The 13,726-nt window shown below is 37.4% G+C and overlaps 1 protein-coding gene across 3 annotated transcripts in view; it reads left to right on the plus strand.

Moving 5' to 3' along the window:
- Window positions 1–13,726, plus strand: part of SOX6 (SRY-box transcription factor 6) — a 596,389-nt gene that overhangs the window by 388,785 nt on the left and 193,878 nt on the right. For all 3 annotated transcript variants that reach the window (XM_080816117.1, XM_080816115.1, XM_080816116.1), the window contains one exon: window positions 11,967–12,139. In XM_080816117.1, coding sequence (XP_080672243.1) covers window positions 11,967–12,139 — 173 coding nt within the window. The remainder of the gene's footprint in view (window positions 1–11,966; window positions 12,140–13,726) is intronic.

The raw sequence follows: 13,726 nt of genomic DNA on the forward strand, positions 1-13,726 counted from the left end.
GCCTGAGATCATGACCTGGGCTGGATGCTTAACCAACTGAGCCACCAGGCACTCCCCGAGTAGAGAATTTTCAAATATATCTACATAGATTCAGTCCTCTTAGTCATCAGATTTTATTTATTATTTACAAGATTTTAAATAATGTTACATTGTAATTGTCCTAAATATAGTTTGCCTTTTAATACCATTATATCTGCCAACACAGTATTTAACTTTAAAAAAAATGCAGAAGGACTTCATGAAGACTGTATGAAGTCATTGTCTTAAACTAGTTGTCTTTTCTTTCTTTCTTTCTTTCTTCCCTAGAAATATTTGTGGTTTACTGGAAAGAGCTTGGGCTTGGAGATCAGGTCTTCTGGCTTAGAATCATGGCTCTATTGGTTACAAGCTATGTTATCTTAGGCGTGTTTTAACCTTATTTGCCTCATTTCCCCAAGTTTGTTGAAATGGGTAAAAATGCTAAGTACTAACCCTAGTGCCTAGGAAGTATTTGAACCATCATAGTGCTCAAAAAAATGTGTGTAGAATCTGAATCTACATTTCTTTAGTTTTCTAAATTTTATTATTTACCTCTTTTAATTGGCTTTGACTTTCTACTGCTTACATAGCAATGAAGATGGTCATTAATTTCAGGCAGTTAACAGTGGTAACTAACTGGAAGCAACTCAGATAAGGCTGAAATATTGCTGAAGTCTAGAGCAATTCTATCTGGTTTGTTAAAAAGAGCAATTCCTATATCTAACTGTTCTGGGAACTAACAATTTAGATAGAGTGGGTTATGAGTTCACTTCAACTTTACTGAGCACAAAATAAGTGGTAGGTACCGTAGTTAAGATCTGTGCTTTGTCGTAGAGATGAATATGACACACAGCCTGCCCTTCAGCAGCAGTCAGATAGGAAGTACCCATCATGGCCTCTCATTTGCTCTTCCTCCCCACCCCTTTTCCATATAGAATTAGGAGTAACACTGACATTCTTACCTAATTCACAGCAGAGGTTTTAAACCTGGTTGGGGAGCCAAGAGAGTCCAGCAGGGAAGATGTGCTTGCGATCTGTGTGTTTGAAGAGCCCGTTACCTCTGCAGTTCCTCTGGGACTACTGATGTTATAATGTTTTTTTACAACCAAAGTTCTTTTTAAGTATCACCCTTAAATGCAATGATTGCGATCATCTTGATGCCTTTTCAGACATTTGTCTCTTCAAAAGGTGCTGTCCAGCACTGCTGAGGTAATTTATTAGAACTATCCCATCGACTGTGGTATTCTATTCCTCATGAGGTTCAAATATTAATATATTTTTATCTTCTTGCCTCTGCATCAAATGGCTAGCTTTTGCCTTCAAGTTAAAAAAGTAGAAATCCTTATTTTTTATTCATATGACAATTGTAAGACCATAAATGTTTCAAAGTTATATTAGAAAGTGATTTTTATAAACTTCTTTTAAAATTCCATTTGTAACCTGCAATTATTGTTTGAAGTGATCCTCTTTTAAAACCTTGAACCATGCTTTTCTGTGCATTTGTAAGAGAATGTCCCAGTATGAGAATAGGACATTCTGTTTGTGACTAAACTGGCTGAACAAACATACGCTGACTTTTAATTTAATTTTTAAAAGAAAAGGGCTTAAAATGTTTAGAAATATTTTGTTTGCGTTTACATTAGCATGTTAAAGATCATCCTGTGGTGAGACAAGCTTGATCATTTCTGGACCGAGGTTTTAATTGTCTTTCTTCCTTTCTTTGGTATTCCTTAATTTTTATGCCCTGAATATTATGGCTTTTACATGGGAAACATTAGATAACCTTCAAAAAAGCTTTCTGAACATAATGTATTTTTATAGTGAGATGATGATAGCACCTATTGTACCAGAAATCAATGTTAATGTCAAAATTGAGAATGAAAAGAATTTGCTACTCATCCAGCTGTATTCAGCTATGAAAGAACAATCAAAGAAACCACGATTTCAGAAACAGTACGAAATTTCCATTTCCATTTTCCCCTCTACAAACTCACCATCTGAGTTTGTAATGCGTGGATTCTGTATTTCTGGCTAGTTATCTGATCAGATACTTAGTACTGTAATTTGGGTATCTGTGAACTATTGGTGATTATGTAAAAATACAAATAAGGAATCTTCTTTCATTGTTGTTTCAGTTCGTTTTAATGTAAAGTTTTTAGCAAACCTTCCCATTAGAGTCTTAACACTAGTAGCAGCCAGGTTCACTGGGATGTCCTGATACCTACAGACAATAGGGGGGAAGAAGGTGGTCTGGACTGGGCTCTCTAGATTGCTAATCAAGTAATTAAGGGCAGAGCTGAGGTGGGGATTTAAGGAGGAGCCAAAAGGGCCATAAAATCCAGAGAACAAATATGTTGGGGGAAAACTTAAGACTCCAATATTTGAGAGTTCAGGTCCACATACTAGGTCTGGTGGAGTTTTAAACAGGAATCCAGATGGGGAGATCTGAACACCAGGAGTTTAGAATTTGAAGGAAATACAATTAGATGGATAAAAGAGAAAGAGACTAGGAGAGTGGGAGATTGGATTAGTAATAGAAAGCAACTACAGATAATGGTAGATATTTGTGTCTTATGCTGAAAGGTCAGAAGAGCTTTGTGTTAGTGGGTTGAGCTATCTTAAAGAACAAAAGGGTATCTTAGATCCTTCCCTAAGTAAATTCTTTCATTTTAATAAGGACCTCAGGTACATTGTATTTAAGAAAAAAAAAAAAACACACAAAGAAAAACAACAACAACAACAAAACTCAAAAAGAATTTCAGCTACTTTGTCTGGGTGAAGTTGTTTTGAGAAGGTGGATTATTTAAGAGTGCTATTCTCCATTTATCATACGGTTAAGAGGACAGAGTCTTTGGCCCAACTGCCTGATTTTTGAATCTTAGACATATGATTTAAGAGCTTAGAACTTGGACAAATTGTTTGACCTTTTTATGCTTTAGTTCCCTCATCTTTAACATGGAGATAACAATATGACCTACTGCATGGGATTGTTTTGAGGACTCAGTGAGTTGATATATATATCTAAAGCTCTTCCTAATACAAAGCAATTCTGTGTAAGTTTAAGCAATTGCTATTATACACGAGGCATATTGTACTAAGGCAGGGGTTCCCTTGATCTACACTAAGCAAGTTGTAAATGCACCCTGGAAGTGGGCAAGCATATGGTGTGCTTCTACAGGCAACTGTCCTAAGTCTTAGTTGTATCAGACAGATTCCTCAGTCCTTGCTAGGAACACTTCCTCGACTTCTCCAGGTGACTTCCTCTTGGCTAGCCCCTCACCATCTTAGTCTGCAGCCACACTGCACCTTATGGCAGCAGCACACTTCATGTGTCCAGATATCTGAGCGTATTTCTCAGCCTTTCGTTGGTATTGTAAATTTTGTATCTAGAATGTTTGGGATTGCCATGGTCTGCATAATCTTTGTACTTGGGTGGAACCGGGAGGCCATATGCTTGTTGAGGAGAGAGGATTTGGGAAATAAAACAGAGCAGAGGATCTTAACTGCCAGGTTGGGTGCTAATTTCTTGAGTAATTCCAGGCATATCACTTAAGTCAAGATCTATTTATACATCTATAAGTTGTCAAAGTTCAGTTTACTCACCTCTTTGGTTGTCTAATTGCCTAGCCTAGCTTTTAAAATTATTTTTGTAAACAAAGTCTTACTGAGAAATTGTGTATTTCTAAGCCTTACGTGGCCTTAAAATCCTAGGTCCCTTAGAGCATTCCTCCTAACTTTTAGAAATTTCCTGCTATGTATTCTAACTCTGAGATGAGGGAAGATACTTCTTCATTCACTTCCAGACTTCCTTGGATTAGGAATCAGAAGACTTGAATTCATATCTAATCCGATGCTCTCACTTGGTCAACTTTCTTTAGTTTCTGAAAGCTTTGTTTTTCATCTGCGACATGGAAGTAACAATGCAACATTTAAGATAAATATTAAAAAAGATAACACATAAATTCTTATTTGAGATAATATTTTGTTAAAGAAGATCTGTTCTTCTTAATCTTTCCTTTCCTAGTTTCTAATTCCAGTGGAGTTTCTCGATAAAGAACCAATCCTATACAGCAATTATTGAAACAAATTCTTCTGCATTTTACCTCCCAAAGGACCAAAGAATTCAATGTTTCTGAAAGGCCAGAAATTACTCTTTTTCTGTATGAATTGTGGAGATGTAGCCATTGACCAATTATCATCCACAGAGAGCAGTAATGTAAAGGCAGCCTGTCTTATACTGAAGGAGGGATGTTTCAGGATACCTTCATTTCCGGATCCCAAAAGGATGGGCTAATAAAGCACAATGGGCTGAAGGCCCAGCTGTGAGGTTAGGAGCCTCGATGGCAGAATTCCATGGATTGTTCTTGCTCTTTTGGGATCTGCAACATGAATAGACCTCAGTTGATCCAGGAATAGACTTCCTTTTGCAGCTAGAGAGAGAGGAAGCTGAGGGAGAGGTGAGTGTGCCTGGAATAGACGGGGAGTTTGATCTTAATATAGGGAGTTCCTGGGTATTCTTGTCTTGTTTGTACACAATAGATTTTAACAACTTTTTAAATGAGAGTTGTTTGCATTTTAGGAAGGAAATTCTCATACATTTGGTGGAAAAACAACAACAACAACCCAGAAACAAGCAAAAACAGCCTGTACCTCAGTCCATGAACCACATTTCCTGTGTAGTCGTCCCTAAGTGATTCCTAAGAGCACAATTGCTGCTTTTATTAAACTTTTTATTTACTAAGGAATGGACAGTAGCATATGGGAGCAATGACAATAGCTGACTGATGAGAAAACAAAGAAATTCCAGTATTTTGCTGTTTTGAAAAAAGTCATTCAGAATTTAGTCATATTGGTTCAGCTGTTGTAACCAAAGACTGATAAGATAATAGAGGTCTTTGTGGTGGTTTTGTACTGAAATCCTTTATCTTTATGATGCACTGGGGCCCTTTAGAGTAGAAAGCTTTTAAAACTGCTGTTGGATTCAGAACTCAAATTAGCTGCTGGTACACTGGGACAGGGTTTCCTTTCTCAGGCAGTCACCACAAAGTAACTTTTATCAGGGGACCTTCTGATAGATTGTTAGTTTCTCCAGCTCACCCTATTTATTTTTTGTTGACTTTTTGCTGCCCTATTTTGTGACATTTAAAAGAAGGCTCTATCAAAAAAGGCCAGTGCTAACTGGTGGACTGTGCTTGTGAAGTGCAGACATCACAGCCCATCTGATGTGTGAGGAGGCTGCGGGAGCACAGCACTTGAACCAGGTTACCTGTGGGCAGACAAGATCAAATGCAGCTTTCCTTTATGACTAGCATTGTATCTGGGCTTTCTTCTCAAACAATGTCCATTAAAAAAAAAAAATTAGAACTAACCAGGGAATTCACTCTTAAGAGCTCGGCTTTTCAACTTAATTTAAAATCTTTCTGGATTGTTGACTGAGTTCTTTGGTTGATGCTGCTTTGAAATTACTGTTAAGTGCTTTAATCTTTCTAGGATTGATGTGGAAAAGTGTATCTCCATCAGAACTCCACTCCAGCGTCACTGCCAGCCCTCCCCATCGTTCCAAACACAGACACTGTCAGTTAACCAGGCTTCTTGTCATTTCATTGTTAAGTCCCATTAAGCTTATTACAGGAATGTGCAATCCAGTGACAGAACATGGTCCGGTGGAAGTCTTATTTTAAATTCTGTGGAAACAATTCTAGAGACAGCAGTGTGTTGATATTAGTTTTATTTGGCTTGAGAAACATTGTGTTTTACCACCATTGCCCTTCATTTCATAAGAATGAAGAGATAAAAGCTGAGAGAAATTCACAGAATTTAATTTGGCCATCTCTGCGAGGGAGACCCTTCCTTCCTTCTCTTTCTCAGTCTCTCTGTCTTTCCACTGCTATGCTTGTTTCTGGTTTTTTCATTAGGAAAATTTAGTTGTCCCCAGTAGCCGTGATCCACTCTCTGGGGCCAGCCAAAAAGAGAGTGATCTGTGTGAAATTTTTACATTGCAAAAGTCCTAGGCATGAGAATATTGTAAAAGAGGTGGGGCCCATCTCTACTTAGTAAAGTGCACTGCAAGGTGCCTGCCTTTTCCAGATGTGGAATCTTCAGTGACCTCTCAATGCCCAGTCTCGTTTCTAGCACCATGGACTGTAACTGTGGTGGAAATTAACTAGCAGATTATGGTGCTAACTTCTGTGAGCTGAGGTTTAAAAAAAAAAAAAAAGACTAAATTTTAAACTTGATTTTTATTTTTAGTTTTTCATTCTATATCAAGAAGGGATTTATCCTAGTTATCTTTCTATTATACCTAAATTCTCCTCAATTTTGAGGTTTCTTTGTTGGTTTGGGGCCTCCGAACAGGTAGTTATAGTTTGTAAAGTTAATAAAAAGAGCCTATTTTAGTTCATTTTCCCCCCAAATTCTTCAAATTCTGACCAAAAGGGGCTAGAGGGCTGATTTTGAAACGTTATAGTGAAAGATGGTATTTGAAAACTTTTGATGAGGGAAATTGCTGCCGTATTTACATTTTGAAAAGTGTTTCCTTATTTACGCACTATTGACTTCCTATTGAGACTCAAAATTTTAAGTACAACTGGTAAAGAATTCAGTGGATCAAACTCAGTAAATCTGAAGTCACGGGAATAAAGGCCCCTAAGAAAAAAATGTGTCAATTTTAAAGGTCTTTCCTAACTGAAGACCATTTTGTGATAGAGCCAAAGGTTAATAAAATCAGTAGTGAATGTAGCAATTTTACAGATAAGCTATTCACAACAAGTGTAGTTACTTGAATAAAAAGCTAATTCAGTTCTAAAATGCCACATGCAGTAGCAGTGAATAGCTGCTTTTAGGTGCTTTCTGGAGGAGGATAAAATACAGAATCACGGCACTCTTCTCTTCCAGCGTCCCTGGCTGCCTGTAAATTGCTGTGAATGGGGCTGTGGGCTGACAGGCTCTATTAAGACAAACTGCCTTTCTCATCGGAGAGATAAAATAAATCAGGTGTTTAGTCAAATTAAAATACTTCAGCTGGAGCAGGCCCTGGGGAGCACTGATCCACCTGACTAATCTGAGAGAAACTCAAGACAGATGTGGTTTGGGGATAAAGACGACCCCATGAAAAAAAAAAAAAAAACCTTCTGCACTGTCTTTGGAGTTGGAGAATAGATAGAGTTTACAGCGGAGAGGGTCGGGCGCGCACTGTGTGCGATATTGGATAAAAGCAGGCATGTTGACTTGTAGAGAAGCTGTGTACAGAAGCTTTTTTGCTGGTTCCCTCTTTGCAGTTTATGAAACTACCTCTGTTTTTGTGTGGGAGAGACTTTCCTGGCAATGCTTTTTAGAGATTTTGAGATAGCCTGAAGGTTGTGAAGCAGAAGACAGTTAGGCAGCTACTGATGACCTCTGCTGGCCTGGGCAGATCCTCTGGATCTGAGCTCCTCTTCCAAGTTGAGTTTATCAAAACTCAAAACACCATTTAAGATAAGACTTTTTACATTGAGTTAAGTTACCTCATAAGAGCATTCTATATGGTCATTTGCCTTGAACATAGCCGGATGGTATTTAGGTAGACCGACCATGCCCCATAATTTGTCTACATTTTCAACGACTCTGGCAGTTGTACAGGTCTTCCTCGACTTATGATGGAGTGACGACGTTCATCTTCAGTTGAAAATATCGTTAAGTCTGAAATAATCTGCCGAACGGAGCGCAGCTTAGCCTGCCTTCGGTGTGCTCAGAACACTTACATTATCCTACACTTAGGCAAAATCATCTAACATCAAGACTATTTTATAATTATGTGTTGACTGTCTCATGTAATTTATTGAATACCATCCTCCAAGTGACAAACAGAATGGTCATACAGGTGCAGTACGATTGAAGTGCATTGGTTGTTTGCCCTCATGATTGTGTGGCTGAGTGGGAGCTGAAGGTCTTGCTGCCCAGCATCTGGAGAGACTGTCGTTCCCTGTTGCACTGGATCCATATCACTTTTGCACCATCATAAAATCAAAAAATTCTAAGTTGAACCATTATAAGTTAAAGACTGTCTATAGGGTTTTGTGGGGGTTTTTTTGTTTTTTGTTTTTTTTGTTTTGTTTTTTGTTTGTTTGTTTGTTTGTTTTTTGCCAAAGCAAAGTTATATATTCAATTAAACTAGTATTCTTTGAGTTGAAAAAACTTGTGTTCACAGATTGGTCGATCAATGTGATTGAGATTCAATGTTATTTTTATTACAGAGACATAAACATTTGCTGTTAATTAAAACAAAAATCCAGTACCACAGGTTTTAAATAACTTGGTTTAAACCACTATATACAAATAAATACAATGGGTATAAAACAGAAAAATGATAACGTACGTGCACACACATGTGCCCATGCATATAGGAACAAAGTGGGCTACACTTTTAGAGAGTATAAGCTATTGTATGGTGTAAATTGATCTCTCCTTAATTTGGTCCACAAGAGACTAATTGATATCTATCTATCTATATGTATGTATGTATGTATGTATATTTATCTAGATATATATCTACATCTATCTATATGTATCTATATGTATAGATAGATATATAAATTCTTCATTGAGGGGGGAATTTGAGACTTGTTTTGCTACTATATTTCATTCCAACTGCATTCATTATGCCACTCATATCTATTCAAAATATATATATGTGCTCCTCAAATTAAGGAAAAGAGAGTGACAGTCTCATATGAATGCCTAAAATTTCCACTTAAAAATATTGCTCTCTGGCTGCTTTTTTGAAAAGTTTATTTAGATGTCACTGAATTTTTACAATTATCCAGCTTGAATATCATTAACGATTTGTAAAAAGCTTCAGTTCAGTGGTGGTATTCTGTAAATGCAGATATACATGTCTATTAGCATTGGAAACACCAATGCATTTATAGACCTGTTGGCTTCACCTTGAGCAGAAGCAGCTAAGGAGACATATGTTATCCTCAGCTTCTCTGTTTCCTGTGTAGAGGAAAAATGGGACTATATTGAAGATTGTTAAAACAACATTGTTTAACTTGGGAGAAGAAGAAAACTTCCAGTCTGTTGGGGAATCTAAGTGCTGAATCCTACCCTTGTATTGGTCCTTGCCCAAAGTTTCCTATAAATGCTCTTCTTTATTAACAAAGAATTGTAGTACAGTGACTTTCCCAGAGTCTACTAACCCTTCTCTTAAATCACTGCATATAGATAGCTATAGAAAGAAAATTACAGGTAGATCAGAATATTGCCAAAAATATATGTAATAAAATGTGTGTATATCTTAATGATCTATTCTTATAATTTTCCAAACTATTTCCCACACCATAGCTAGAATGACCATCATTCATCCCTTATCTAAAATACTGTAGTGATTTTGAAATACTCTTGGAATAAATATGAAGTTTATCAAGCATGGTAATTAGGGCCTGAATGGTGTGAACTTTTCCTACTTCGTCTGGTACTCTACTCCTTGCTTTAATTTTACTTGCTCAAATTTTGCTATCTTCTTTCAACTTCTGGAACACACTGGAACTCCCCCTCCCCCACCGCGTCCAGGCTTTTGCCTATTTTGTTTCTGCTGTAAAGCTCCTTGACCACCCTCCAACTCTTTGACTAGTTACCTCTATTCATCCTACTGTTAATTTGTTAATTTGTTACTTTTTCATTCTTACACTTGGGCCTCCCAAACTTGTTTAAACTTTCCCCCAAATACCTATCATTTTGTCATACTTTTTTAGTTGTAGTTTACATTTAAATGTGTAATTTCTTGTTTAAGCTGTCTCCCTACTTTAGGACTACAAAGTGCATGAGAGTAGGGAATTCTGTCTGCTTTTTCTTGCCATGGTGTCAGTATCCTTAGTTCTATATACTACCTGACACATAGCTGCCACTCAGGAAGTATTTTTTTTTCAATGAGAAATGAATAAAATGAATAAATACATTTCATATTTATTTTGTATTTTCTCATTCATATATATACATTTGTATATATATGTATATATATGTGTGTGTGTGTGTGTGTGTGTGTATAAAAACACATGAATTAATTGAGCTTGTTGCAATTTTGAAGAAATTTTATGATTCCTTCTGGGAACCTGCTTTTGTATTTTAATATTTCTAGATCAAGAAGTTCTTTTTTACCAAGCTGAAATCCCTATTGCTAAAATAAAAACTCATTAAAAATAATCAATTCCAGGGGCACCTGGGTGGTTCAGTGGGTTAAAGTCTCTGCCTTCGGCTCTGGTCCTAGGATCCTGGGATCAAGCCCCGCATCGGGCTCTCTGCTCAGCAGGAAACCTGCTTCCCTCTCTCTCTCTCTGCCTGCCTCTCTGCCTACTTGTGATCTCTGTCTGTCAAATAAATAGATAAAATCTTTAAAAAAAAATAATCAATTCCAGTAGCTGGAAAGAACAGCTGAATACGGTATTTGTGCCTTTGTCAGTAGAACACATTTTCTAACATCATCTCACTATCTAATTTTTCTTCTAATTTTGAGTTTAGGCCATCTTTCAATTCAGTGAATCTTTAAGGACATGGGATATTGACTGTTTGTTTCTTTATTTTTTAAGGACTTGAATTGGCATTAAAAACCCCAGGGTAGTCCTTAAGTGCCATAACTTCTCTGCTGACATCAGTTTTACCTTCTGGGAATCATATACTAGCAAGGACTCACCAACATCCTCTGAAGGCTCCCTTTGTCCATGGGGGCATTTGGAAAATAGGACCACTGCTAATTGAAATAGTGTTAGTTTCTCAAATTGTCCCGGTGCTTTCTTAGCAGGAATGAGGGGGATTTCATAAGGCAATTGGAAGTCTCCTCTTACACACACACACACACACACACACACACACACACACACATCGGCAATCTTTGTCCCCTTTGACAGCTGGTGGCATCTTTCTGAAAAGCTTTCAAATCATAGATCATTTCTTCATAATGAAACCTGTGTGGCTCAAATACAGTGGGTTGAAATTCTTATCTTATGCTGTGGTAAATACTCTAATTTAGATTCACAAAAGGATTCTGTACCCTTTACTTAGGAGAGCTGTGCAATTTGCCCATAAAAAGACTGTTCAGCACCATTAGTGCATACCATAAGTGTTCAGCGACACCATATTCATTAAACAGCACATCCTTATGCATAACCTTTTCAACCTCACACGTGTTTTTTTCCCTGTGAAGAATGACAAATGACAAAAGGGTGAAGGAGCCCCCTAAGCAATATTGTTGCCTTTAAGGATGAACTTGAGAACTTTAGCTTGATCCCCTCACAGGGGGGAAAAATCAGATTCAATCCTTTCTTACCTGGGGCAAGGGAGTTTTGTTTTTGTTTTTGTTTTTGTTTTCCCCTCTCTCTGTAGAACTCATTCCATGGCCAGGAGAACAGCTTCTGACTTCAGAGACAGTCCTTACACAACAGAAACAGTCCTTACACAACAGAAAAGTTTTATGAGAGCAATGATTGGAAAATTCCTTAAATAACACTTATTAGGCACCTACTAGGTCTCAGATCCTGTGTTAGTCACTGAGGTAGAGATAACTAATATTATAGAATATTAACAGAACCTATACTTTCTAATCTTTGGTGTTCAATATCATAGGTTTCCTTAGCTTGATCAGATAGATTTGGTAGGGGTAAGGGGGGAGGAGGAGGAATACGATAAAAGGGTGAGGATGGGGGTAATTCTGCTTTTTGTTTTGTTTTGGTTTAAAGAACAAGAGTGAAGAGTGAGAATTTTATTGTGATAATACTTTTTCTTGGCAGGGGCGATGACTAACTCGTGTTCATTCCATCCATATTCTGTAGCGTTCCTATACTCACAGTAACCTCCAGTTACTGTCCTGGATCGTTAAGTGCCTTCGGGTAGTCCCTTTCTAAATCTGCCCTCCCCATTTCCCCAATTCATTCAGACTTTTCTCAAACTTGTGAGCTATCTTCTCACTTCCATTTCAGGTACACCTGAGAGCCTGGCAGAAAAAGAACGGCAGCTCTCTACTATGATTACCCAGCTGATCAGTTTACGGGAGCAGCTCCTGGCAGCGCATGATGAACAGAAGAAACTGGCAGCCTCACAAATTGAGAAACAACGGCAGCAAATGGACCTTGCTCGCCAACAGCAAGAACAGGTGAGCCCGCAAAAGGAGCTGATGAACTGGAGATGTGGAATGTGCCAAGCTCAGCGAGTAATCACATTGATTGGCTTATTTGTCATAAGCATTCCTTAAAAAAAAAAAAAAAAAAAAAAAAAAAAAAAGAAGGAAAGAAAGGAAGAAGACTTCTAAAAATCTAGGGTCTTCAAGAATACTGAGATGCTATGTGAAGGACAAAGAAAGGCATCATAGCAACTGGGAATAACTGAAGTGAGAACATTGTTCCAGAACATTTGGATTTGATTAATTACTTAGGGACTTACTCACGTGGGCATCACACATATTCCTCGTGTAAACCAAGAGTTATCCCAAGCTTAACCAAGAGTAAGTTGCTTCTCTTCAGGCCTTACTCTTTTCATCCAGAAAAGGAGGGTCCTGGTCTAGAAAATCTTTGAGGATCTTTAAGATTACTGGTCCCATGATATTCTCTGACTATAAAGCTGGAGTAGCTGTAGGTCTCAGTTTTCCCAGAATAGCCTTGGCTAATGCCTGTTTTCCAGAGTGATTATTAATAACCCCCTATTCCACTTGCAAAAGTTGTCCTGGTTTGAATGATAAATTATATAAATTATATGGTCACTCTATTTATAGCATAGGTAAATCATTGAAAACAAATTAGCACATGGCTCCGCTAAGAATTTGATTTCATTGATTTAGATGTGAGAGGGAAGAAGAAAAAGCAAAGTTTAAATATATATCTTTTAAAAAATATATCACTTTCCCAAATGTTTTTCCTGTCTCACAAGAGTACATTAATCTAACAACAATGATCCTATAGAGTAGTCCCTGATGCTTTAGATCAGACAGACCCAAATTAATGTGCAGTTTTTAGGAATCTGACATTATTACTGGAATTATCTTTTCAGTTAAATGTATTTTATAGGGGTATATAGAGCAATATATGCTCTGTTGATTTTAATGAGTTGTGACGTCTGGTATTTTATATGCTTGAATATTTGCCCACATGTAGGAATATGGACTCAGCCCCTAATGGAAAATAACATAAAGGAACACTGTAAAAAATCAGAAGTTAGAATGTCATTTAGCCATCCAGAGATGACACAGTAATTAACTATTGACACTTGTGAATAAGCTAGCACAAATTAATCTTGACACATTTGCAGACGAGTGATATCTTACAGTGAACACTTTGTAATTATATTTCAAAATGAAAATTAAATGACACTTAAAACTAGGTTGTCATGCTCAATGAAGCGAGCATGTAGCTCAACCGATTGGCAAATAAAATTCAGAATTTGAGCCACATGGTGCTTATGTACCATACTTCACTGTGTCAAAGCCATACGTCTAGAGTGGATGATAGTAATTGCACTGTGGTGTTTTGGATGCATTTCTATGCAGCACTTTATCATTTAGGAGGGACCATCAGTATTAGATGCCTAGTAGTGTTTCACTGGTTTGCTAAGAGGAAATAAATATTCAGAGGATCCAGCATCTATACCTAGAGTTGCCGAGTTGTCCGTTTCTGATTTGAATGTTGACAAGCAGACTGGGCCTTTCCAATCTGATTAGACACAGTTTCCATTTTGCTTAAGAAGCTTT

This window comes from Martes martes, assembly GCF_963455335.1.
Source record: "Martes martes genome assembly, chromosome: 10".
Taxonomy (NCBI): domain Eukaryota; kingdom Metazoa; phylum Chordata; class Mammalia; order Carnivora; family Mustelidae; genus Martes; species Martes martes.